Source organism: Oryza glaberrima, chromosome 7 (assembly GCF_000147395.1).
Source record: "Oryza glaberrima chromosome 7, OglaRS2, whole genome shotgun sequence".
Taxonomy (NCBI): Eukaryota; Viridiplantae; Streptophyta; class Magnoliopsida; order Poales; family Poaceae; genus Oryza; species Oryza glaberrima.
The window spans coordinates 16,663,140-16,674,412 of record NC_068332.1 but is presented as its reverse complement, the minus strand read 5'-3'; the positions used below and the strand labels follow the sequence as shown (position 1 = coordinate 16,674,412).

At 39.1% G+C, this 11,273-nt stretch overlaps 1 protein-coding gene across 2 annotated transcripts; it reads left to right on the top strand.

Annotated features, from left to right (window-relative positions):
* The first annotated feature begins 2,273 nt into the window (after positions 1–2,273).
* Positions 2,274–10,748, top strand: LOC127779287 (ubiquitin-like domain-containing protein CIP73). 2 transcript variants are annotated; one of them, XM_052306016.1, is made up of 18 exons: positions 2,274–2,597; positions 3,174–3,303; positions 3,481–3,598; positions 4,160–4,258; positions 4,803–4,843; positions 4,964–5,014; positions 5,113–5,181; positions 5,259–5,405; positions 5,481–5,550; positions 5,628–5,776; positions 6,735–6,899; positions 6,982–7,053; positions 7,137–7,251; positions 7,824–8,387; positions 8,485–8,813; positions 9,084–9,686; positions 9,935–10,090; positions 10,425–10,748. In XM_052306016.1, exons 2-18 carry the CDS (start codon positions 3,175–3,177, stop codon positions 10,497–10,499), a joined length of 2,952 nt encoding a protein of 983 aa, XP_052161976.1. In that variant the 5' UTR covers positions 2,274–2,597; position 3,174; the 3' UTR covers positions 10,500–10,748. The 2 variants fall into 2 exon arrangements, with proteins under 2 accessions (XP_052161976.1, XP_052161978.1); XM_052306018.1 differs by lacking the exon at positions 4,964–5,014 and having other exon boundaries at positions 2,275–2,597.
* Positions 10,749–11,273: the final 525 nt, after the last annotated feature.

The window sequence follows — 11,273 nt, the reverse complement described above, 5'->3', positions numbered from 1 at the left end:
CCTTCACTTCTGTTTATTTCTCATATTTCTTTTTTCGTTATACATAGTATTTTTTATATATTCTTAACGGAAATTTTCTATACAAACAATTTCTGGGGAAACTTTTCTATATAAAGTGAGACTTCATATATGTAAACTTTATATATATGGACTTTGAATATATAAACTTTGTATATGTAGACTTTGTATATGCAAACTTTATATACAAATTATATCTATAATTAAAAAGTTTAGTGCATAAATTTTACTAGAAATATAAAACTAATGCCATGTTTAGTTCCAAAATAATTCTTTAAACTTCCAACTTTTCCATGACATCAAAACTTTCCTACATACACAAACTTTCAACTTTTCCGTTGCATCGTTTCAATTTCAACCAAACTTCCAATTTTGATGTGAACTAAACACAGCCTAAACATACTAATATATTTTTCAAAAAAAAAGTATAATCCAATATGATCAAACCTCCTAACAGAAAAAGATAAAAAAGGAAAAGATTATCTTTTACCATCGCGTGAAAGGAAAACGAGAAACAGGAAAACAATTTTTTTGCGCGGCTCCATTTTTCTTTTTGTCGTTTTCTGTTCGCTAGGTTCAATGCTAGCGCGCGTTCGCGCATTAGACCCACCCAAGGTGGACCATGTCTGGACAATTAAAAATTCTAATATGTTAGTGGTGATTTACTTAAAAGTAATGGACTAAAAGCTATAATTTTCTCTAGCTATATCCTCTTCCTTTCCTTACCTCCAACTAATTGTATTAGTCTCTTACGGTAACGAATGCCAAGGTCAACCTTAGCATTAATATTATTCATCATCATCGGTTAAACAACCAATTTTTCTGATACAACTTCTCCCTTTACGTGAGATCGATATGATATAATTATGTGTGTAATTTTTACCTGGAAATATTAATGTAATAACTCAGCATGGCTTTTCTTTTGCCTTATGCATAATCACTCGTTATGTGGCTTCACATAGGATAACCAACCGCTCCATAGGTCTCATAAGTCATAAGATTAGCTCACTGAACACAATGGGAAGTTTTCTAAAAAATAAAAGGTTTCTTAAATTATAGCAAAACTTTTTCATGCTCAATATTTCGTATTGGAAGTTTTTCCGTTGAAGTTTTATTTCTAGTTAAAGTTTGTATCCATGTTCAAAAAATTCTTATATGAAGTTTTTCTATTTCCAAATGAAATTTTTTTAATCATACAAATACTAACGAATATTTCAATAGAAAAAACTAAATACTATGCATAGCGACAAAAATCGTGTGTGCTTACCTTTTTCGTTCCCATTGATATCTAGAGGGAGGACATGCACATGTAACTTGCTAGGAGACATATGACTAGTTACGTATACCCATGTAAATATTCATGCACTAGCATCTTTTGATGATTATTTATGATATGTCTCGTAGATCTGAGTGCTTATTTGATTCATATGGTTTCTAAATCATAGGAACACGAAAAGTAAGAATTAGGATTAGGGTGTTACGTACTCTAATCCTTAGGAATTTTTTCAAGAGCTCTCATCTCATGTCAAAAATCAAATGGTACTAGGGGCCTGTTCACTTTGCTGAAAAAAAACCTTACCAAATTTTGGCAATGCCAAAATTATTGGCAGGATTTCTTATATAGTTATCAAAATTTGGCAGCAAACTAAATGTAGTCACTTTTTTGGCAACTTTACTAAAATTTGGTAAAGTTGAAAATAGCACCAAAGTGAACAGGTCCTAGATTGTAAGAATATAGGGCCTGTACACTTTGATGGGAAAAAAATTACCAAATTTTGGCAATGCCAAAATTTTGGCATAGTATATAGTTACCAAAATTTGGCAGCAAACTAAATATAGCCACTTTTTTAGCAACTTTACCAAAACTTGGTAATGTTGAAAATGACATTAAAGTGAACAGGCCCATAATCTTTAAGAATTAGATGTGATCTATTTCTATAAAACAAATGATGCATGTAAAAAAATTTGAAAGGCCTTATCTTTTCGCTTATGCTAATGCTTATCAACCAAAATATAAATTTGTAACCTTAAATTTGAAGTTGATTTTAAGGTTTTTTTCATAAAAAAAAACAAAGTAATTATAATCAGCCTTTGAGCCTTCTCCCGTGAGTGGCATTTGGCTGCTCCTATTGGATCGAGTGATAAGCAAGGCAAAGCATCCCCAAGAACGAAACCGCCGTGGAACTTTCCGGAACAGCCCGGACATGTGCCCCACTGCCCCCTCCCTCCTCACCTCCTCCCCCTCTTCTTCTTCTTCTTCTTTCACTGCGGCGCCCTCCTCTTCTCAGTTCTCACTTCTCACACAACTCGCAACCCTAATAAAGCGCAAAAAAAGAAAAAGAAAAATCGCCACGGAAAAATCCTCGCTGCCCCCCATCGGGCAGGAGCAACCGCCGCATCGGCCCCCGATCCGGTCGCCGCCGCCTCTCGCCCGATTCATCCGCCGCTTGCCAACCCCTCCGCTCCCAGCAACCCTAGTCCCCCACCCCAACGCCGCCGCCAGCTCAGCTCGCCTCGCGCGGGGCGCAGCCGACTCTCTACTTGTGGCCTCGGCGGCTCGGGCCCTCTCCGGATTCCACGTATGGCTCGATCTTCTGCTTTTCTTTTTCTTCTTCTTTTTTTTTTAATTATTCGGGAATTGAAGCCTCATCCTATTGGGGGCATACGCGACTTGGCGGAGAGGACAATGGCGACGCATTTCAGAGCTAAGGGGGGAAGGGATATGATTTTGAGGCTGTAATTGCTTGCGAAGTTCTCCTTTTGGAAGGGATCGGTCCTAGCCATTCTGAGCTGCTAAAAATTTTATTTGCGGTACGGAGCGTCTTCTGATAAGAGGACAGAACGATTAGGGTCTCCTGTAATCTGCTTTTAAATGCTTGATGGAGTCCTAGAACCTAAAATTATGGAATTTTCTCTAATGTTAAGCTAGGAATGAGGGTACTGGTTTCTTCGTAGATGGAAGGCGCTCTACTTGTTGCTGCCGGAACTCTGTTGAGATCTTGTGCTTAAATGCAGGGGTTTAACTGGCTGTGTAATCTTAGGCGTGGAGTGAGTTGACTATGAAGAATTCTGAACATGTCTAGGAATCATAATTTCGAATTTTGTAGCTTGTGGTTTATGCAGCATCTGATACTATTCAGTTCCTCGTTCTGTAGGATGTCTGAAGATGCGTCTGTCGGGGCCAGCAGTTCAACAGTAAAAGCTGGCGATGATCCAGAGGCTACCATTGAGATCAACATCAAAACCCTGGATTCACAAGTTCATAAGCTCCGTGTTAAGAAGAATGTATGCTTCGCCCCACCTTGACAGTTTGCTATTATGTCTCTGTGTGTCTGTTGAGTGTTGCTTGCTTGAAGAGATACTAGAAATGCTATAGAATGTCAGTTCCTTATAGTTAGAACGACAAGATGAATTCTCCCATGTACTTGTTTTGAGACAATCTAATCACCGAAAAATTTTTAGGTACCTGTTCTGGTCCTTAAAGAGAAGATAGTAGAGGCAACCGGGGTTCCTGTGGACCAACAGCGGTTGATTTTTAGAGGAAGAGTCTTAAAGGACGATCACCTGCTATCAGAATATCGTATCCTTTTTGTTCATGCTTCTTCTTTTGAATGCTTGAAGACAATCAAACCATCTAGAGACTCACCTCGCTTGTTGCTGTTGAGAACTTGAGCTATATACACTATTTACCTGCATTTTGTTTCCCATCTTTAGTTGCTTAGTTATAAATAGGCCGGGAAGATACACAACTCTTTTGGGCCAGTAAGGGTGATTTCGTTACTGCTAGAAGAGTAGAGTGCCTGATGCTTTTGTTGGGATTAGGGCTGCTTGCTTTGGTAGTGATTTCATAATGGCCTTCCAATGAGACAAAATAAAGTAGTAAAATGTCAAATTGAAGTATCTAAGCATTAATTCTTTGCAAATATGGGCAAGAACCTCAAATCATTGTAGACCTTGATGATATTTGTTAAGTTGAGGTGGTTGAACACCAGTATTTAACTGCATCGTTGGTGGTAATGAGGGGTTCCTTGGATCAACGATTTTCATCACCACATGATGTAATTTATCATTTTCGGTTTTCTTGTGATATTTCGTTTGTAAACACGACAGTTGTGATAGTTATATCCTTGACAACCTCAAGATTTGGAAGATGGGTACACATTGCATTTGGTTGCTCGGCGTGCAGCTGCTGAAGGCCAACATTCTTCTGGTACTTCTGATGAAAACACCCATGCTAATGGTAAGTTAAGTTGGGGGTTGCTTTGAAGAGTATACTATCAATATAGAACGCACCTGATATGCCTATGACCTATTAGTCCTCAGAGCCATGTGCTGCACAAGTTTTCGTAGTATCGTAAACAATTTATGTGCGTTTTCACTCTTCAATACCATGTTTCCATGTGTCTGTTCTATATATTAATTGTGTCAAGCTCATACTGGATAAAATATTATTGCCCTTTGAAGGGCAGAAAAATAGTTATTGCTAGTTATTGTAAAAAATAGCTAGGTAAGCATTTCAGGCTAAGTAGATGAAGGCTTGAACAGTCCTTCGCTTTATTTTTCATTTAATTTGTGAACTAAAAACACCATTATTTAACTGTATTTATGTAAGCATTACTGTGTTTCTAGTTATTACAATATATAGATAGAGCATAACAAATCAACTTGGGTTATATTGACTGGCACTACCTTTTGTGGTACCAGAGTGTATTTCCTCTGTACCTGATTTTAGGTATATTACAGCAATATGCTGGGTATGGGTCTGATAATCTTTTTACGTGCAGTTAATGTTGCTGGAAATGGACTGTTAGGAGATATCTCCAGGGTATGCTTCTAACATCGCTTTGTCTCGTATACTTAAAATTTCCAATCTGCTTAACTCTTAGCAACAACTACAGGTTAACTTTAATTTTCTTTGAATTCTTTTTCATTAACTCTCTTCTAGGAAATTATAGAGGCTATGCATTCTGAGGGGATGATAGATGACCTGGCTAGGGTATATGCTTTGTTCTAGTGTTATATGTACCTGTCTAAATGGGGACCAGAACCTTTATATGTTTATTGATGTGATTTCCTCCCACCTGTTATCTGCAGAGTGTTCGGGATATCCTTGGCTCCCTAGGTCTTGCGATGCCTGGTGGCATGACAAACACTACATTTTCGGTAATAAGGTGTTACTTCTTTAGGTCTAGTAACCTGAGACATCTCGGTATTTGACTTCTATATGTTTACTTGATTAGGTGCCTTTAACCACTGCACCAGAAGGGGCCAATAATGTCAATGGAAGAACTCAACCAGGGAATCATGCACAACCAGGGTTTTCAATTCTGAATCATCAAATCCAAGTATCACAACTACAACCAGCAGGCTCTATTCCTCGCAACATGGTTAGTAAACTGTACTTTTTTCATTGGTGTTTTCCCATGTATAATCATCATTATAACTTTTAGCACCATTGACAGGTTATTCCTGATTCTCTCACAACTCTTTTGGAGTATATCAACCGCATGGATCAAGTACTACAGAATAACGGTATCGTTTGTTGCAATTTGTTAGTTTGATGTGTGTCATAAAATACTGTCATGTTCATCTTTATGTTGCAAATTCAGGCACACCATCTGTTGATACAAATACCCAGCAGCCACCAAGATCGGATGATGCTTATCTAAATCAAAGATTTCCAAGTCCTGAGGTTCTGGTGTCAGTCATTGAAAGAGCCCAACAACTTCTTGGTGGCAGTGCTGCTTCTGCTCTTTCAGTATGTTATCCTCTCTGGTAGTTATATTAAGTTCTTTTTAGCTTCAGTGGTTCAGCCTTTATAGTGATATCTTGTCGACGTATAGTTTATCCTTCTTTGTAAGTACTATATTTTGTAATGATTTTGCCTTCTTTCTAATCAGCAAAATAATTCTCTTTGAACATCAATATGTTGCCAATGTACTACTTTTCAGTTCTCTTATTTGAGACAAAACTATGGAGATTTAAACCAAAATAAATCCATTGTCCCATTCCGTGACCATAATCCTGCTCCACAGTTATCTCTAATGGACCATATACATTTAATGGCTGATACTACTTGTTACAATATAGATGATTAGGCTTTATAACAACTACTAGGAGGAACTTTTAGCCACTTCGTGGTACAAAAATAACACTCTAGTGTTGTGTTTTGAATATAATTTTTGTTTTGCCTTGGGTACTAGGTCTGCCTTAGTGCCGTGTAACACTGCTCTATATTATCCCTGAATATTATATGAGGATTCAAATGGTATTTGTAAACGTTTTGTACCACCACTCTGCATTATCCCTGAATATTATATGAGAATTCAAATGGTATTTATAAACACCAGATGTTATTTGTTTGAGAGACTGATGATCTGTTTTTCATTCTTTTCTGCACTATCCCTGCTAACATTTTCCCTTGGGTGCCGTACACTTGATCTGTTTTTCATTCTTCTCTAGCATTGATTGACATGTGAAAGGTCTAAGTGGACCTCTCAAAGGTATCAATGGGACATTAGTCTTCCTAGTTCGGTTCTTTTCTCTTTTTATTATGATACCCACATTTCATACTTCTCAACGCTTATTGATTCAAAGGGGTAATATGTACGCAGCTTCAAGACTGAGTACAGTGAAATAGCTTACCTTTGAATTCACAGACGCATGCTTCTATTTGGAATTTTGATGACCTTCTGTTTACCTGATATTTGTTTCAGCATCTCGCACAACGAATCCAGAGAGATTCTGGCACCAGTGATGCATCTATACGTAGCCAGATCCAGAATGAATCAGCTCAGCTGGGAGTAGCAATGCAGCATTTGGGTGCAATGTTTTTGGAGCTTGGTCGAACAATGATGATGCTTCGGATGGGGCCATCCCCTGTATGCTTAATTTAAATTCTCTATTATAGTATTTAACTGATTTCTGCATGTGTTAATTTCATAACGCTTCTTATTTTGGTAGGCTGATGCTTTTGTCAATGCTGGATCTTCTGTTTATATAAACTCTGCAGGACCGAATCCAATCATGGTTCAGGTGACATACATTGAGATGCTTTCTCATGTTGACTTTAATTGTTGTGCCACTTTAATGACAACACACATTCTATTGCTCTGCAGCCATCTTTTCAAAATACTCCTCCTTTTGGAGTTTCGAGCATACCAGTCCTCGGTGGAATTTCTGGTGCCTTTGGTATTGTTGATCCTTCTCATACATCTGCTGTCAATACCCATGGTAAGATCACATTTCAAGTTCTCTTCAGTGGCTCTGTTGAGTGTACTCAGCTGAGTCATGAAGCTACCATTTCAAATCCTTAATCTCTACTGAGAAGTTCAAATGGTTATGGTTATGGCCTATGATTACAAACTATTACACTAATAGGTTAGTAGGTAAATTATCTGTTAGTTATTTCCCTTTTTTTTTTCTTGAACACGAGGGAGTTCTTCCCTATATTACCTGCTTCGTCCTGATTTACCTCTAACCAGAACTGAAAGATCATAACAGTTTTCATATATTTATGGGATTTTTCACAGGGTTTATTTACACCTGGATACAATATTGGTGGCCTTTAATTACGATTCTTTTTTCACCATCTTTGTGTTAGTTTTCCCACATATTACCCCCTCCTCCTGATTTACCCCTAACCAGACCGGAAGATCATAATAGCTGTAATATATTTATGGGATTTTCCACAGGGTTTATTTACACCTGGATACTGTCATCTTGGTGGCCTTTGATTACAATTCTTTTGTCACACTCTTGTCTGTCCTGAGCTTCCACTCAGACTTGATATGATCCTTTACTAGGTACTTCTACAACAAGTGGGTCATCTGCTGGTATGACCACTGCTTCTGCAGGCGCTGTCAATGAAGGTCGTCAAAATGTGGAAAGAACTCAAGGAGGTAACCCATCTGCTACCTCAATGCATGGATTGCCAGCAAGGACAGTTATTGCGGCTATTCCTGCACGGTCCACGGCTGAGGCTCCAAACCATGTCCTGAGTGTTATCCTGCCTGTTCAAGTGAGGAGTCAAGTAGCAATGCCTAATCAATCAACAGTTTCTCAAGGTTCTCAGATTGCAGTGGGCGGTGGATCTCAACCACAAGCCTCTGTAGGTGGTGTTGCTAGCATTCCTTCTATAGTGGCACAGGTAACTGCACAAGTAGCCAATGCATTGAGTGCAAATCAACAAGGCCAGGTTTCATCATCTGCGCAGAACACAGTAGATCAGGGATCTCGCTCGGTCACAACTAATGGAGTTGACAATGTGGATTCTCTGGTATCAGCAAGTACGCAACTGCAAAATGAGCTGTCAGATTCTAACAATGGACGCACTTCACTAAATGCACAATCTCTTGTAGCTGGAGCAGGTGCCTTTACATTCTTTTTAATGTATCGAACATTTTCTCTAATGGAAAATGTACTGAATTGTTCACCATTCCTGTTTGTTTTAATTTCTCTAATCAGGTATTTCTCCTTCAAACACATCTGATCCCAATTTAGCATCGGAAGACAGCAGCACTGAAAATGCTCCCAACATCGGCAGTATTCAACAACATCCAGAGATGGAAGGGATCCATGCAGATAATGTCAGAAAACCTTCTGGGGAATCAACAACAGCCAACTTAGTGGGGCAGATCACAACCACCTGTACAGATGATATTTCTGTGAACAGATCAGCAGAAAATTCTTCACAGAAGAACATTCCATTGGATGGAGTATCTGCACGGTCCATTAAGCCATCTGCAAGTAGTAGGTCTGAACCAGTAGGTCTTGGTGGAGGTTTGCAGCCTAAGGTATTAGTTAATTATTTTAGTGTTTACTTTTTAGTAATAATGTTTCCTGTAATTTGATTGTTTAGCCTGCATTTTGTTATCCATATCTTAGCGGGGTTAGAATTTGCCATGGTTGGCAGCAGTTTAGTTGATTGGTTTAATCACTTCACCATTTGGTCTGAATGAAAATGGCAGACATTTTACTGTTGAGAAAACGTAGTATGCCATTCATACATGATTATTTGTCCCAAATATGATATGATCCCCCCTTCTGAAACTGCTTTGATGCAGAGGCGGAGCAGAACAGCAAAGCCACCTGGGAGTAGCAGTGATACTGGCGAAGTCGTCAATTCCTCTCACATCAGCAATAGCCAAAATGCTGTTTCAATGGGCCAGCAGGTTCTGCAAGCCCTTGCTTCTCAAAATACTAATGTAAACAGAAGCCATGTTACGGATTCTCCACTTCCATCCACTACTTCTCAGTTTTCTGGTGGAATGCCTCCGAGAAGACAGGGTGGTGAAGGACAAGTTGATTTTGGCAGTATGATATCCAGTGTGCTAAACAACCCAGCTTTTGGCAATCTGTTGTCCAATGTAGCAGAGCAAACAGGCATGGGTTCCGCAGGTGATTTGAGAAACATGGTGGAAGAGTGTGCACAGAGCCCTGCAATAATGGATACTATGAGTAATTTAGTCCAAACTGTGGATGGGTCAGGAAGAGGTCAAGGTGGCATTGACTTGTCTAGAATGATGCAGCAAATGATGCCTGTTGTATCCCAAGTTCTTGGTGGAGCTGGGGCTCGTCCTGCTGGTACAAATAGTGGACAATCCAGATTGCAGCCTCGGCGCAGTGACATGAGAGTGGATGATACTTCAGATTATGGAAATTCTCAGGTAAGTCATCCAGCTGAATAGGTTGGAACTGCCTGTATTTGCATTTGTTCTTAGTATTATGGCTTGTGCTTATATGGTTTATTTGTGAAGAAAAAAATTGTGATGATTACTAATACACCATATCTGGACAAATGTTCATTCTAAAGGGTTGAGAATGTCATATGCAAGACTGACAAATGGAAAACAATATCTTTTTTTTTTAACTTTTTGATAATTCATAAACTACCATCCTGCTTTTTCATGCACAGATTGATCTACACCAAGCTCGTGAACACATTGAGCAACATGACTCCCCCAGGGATATCTTCGGTGCGGTCCTTGAAACTGCTGCACAGGCTTATGGTGAAGATGAGAGTATTGAGGACATGCTTGAAGAGCTTGTCAGTGACCCAGAACTTACAGATGTATGTTTCCAAAATCCCCCCATCCAAATTTAGAATAAGCTCTAATGATTTTCATAGGATGCCATATAGTTGATACCGTAGGGTGAGATTGTTTAGAAACATACATTAGGAGATTATGTTATACTAATATGTATACATATATAAAAAGGCAAGAGATCATTTTGTGGTAAAATAAGTGGTATATGCTTCTTATATGATCTTTTGTCAAAATAAATAAAAAATCTGATAGGATTACCCCTTCTGAAATTGCAGTACCTTGTTTGCCTTTTTTTTTCTTTTTAGAAAACCTTGTTTGCCTTCTGATTAACCCTAAACTGCTGCAAATATATGCTAGGACTACCTGAAACTTCTGCTCCAACAAGTTCGCCAGAGGATACAGTCGGCATCTCAATCCGGGAACCAGTCTTGAGGAATCATGGCAAAGAAGGTGATCCAGATATAGAGGTGATTGCATAGGCAAGGTGGTTGAACCATGCAGGTATTCACTGCAGAGTTTATATTTTATAAGTTGAAAATGGACAGAACCCAGTGTTTGGTTTGGTGGTCATGATTAGGCGCCTCCGTGGATGTACATGTGCCGTGTTCTCTAATTTTGGCCTCAGAGATGATGTTTACACCACCCACTGCACTTGCTTTAAATGTTTTACAGATTTTGTTAGTGGTACATAGCTATCATCAAGAGCTTAGATTTCGTGGAATTTATGTGGTTTGCCGATCTGTCGGTAATTTAAAATCGTTTGTCGAGGTGGTGTTTTTTGTTTGTCATCTTGGGAATCATGCCAGGTTGCCTTGCAAATTCAGGTTTTGGAAATGGGCAAGAGGACAGGCTATATAGGCCGTCCACAGGGTTGTGCTTCACTTACACTTTGATACGCTAGATAAAAGGACTCCTGGAGCTTTTGAGGTAATACGCTAAAGCAAAGGTCGCTGCCCTCATGCGAATACCAGCTACATGCACAAAGGCAATGGGCAGTGAAATGAGCACACAAAACTCTGCTCATGAGATAAGTGGGGCGATGCCACAGACATTGCACTACGGAGAGCAAAAGGGCCTGGTTACGGGAGTATAGTGAGTTTCGTGATGGGCAAAGAGTATACAGCTGTGTTCTTACCTCAGGTTTCCTAGCTCATCTCCCTCTTTTTTCGCGCGCACGCTTTTTAAACTGCTAAACGGTGCGTTTTT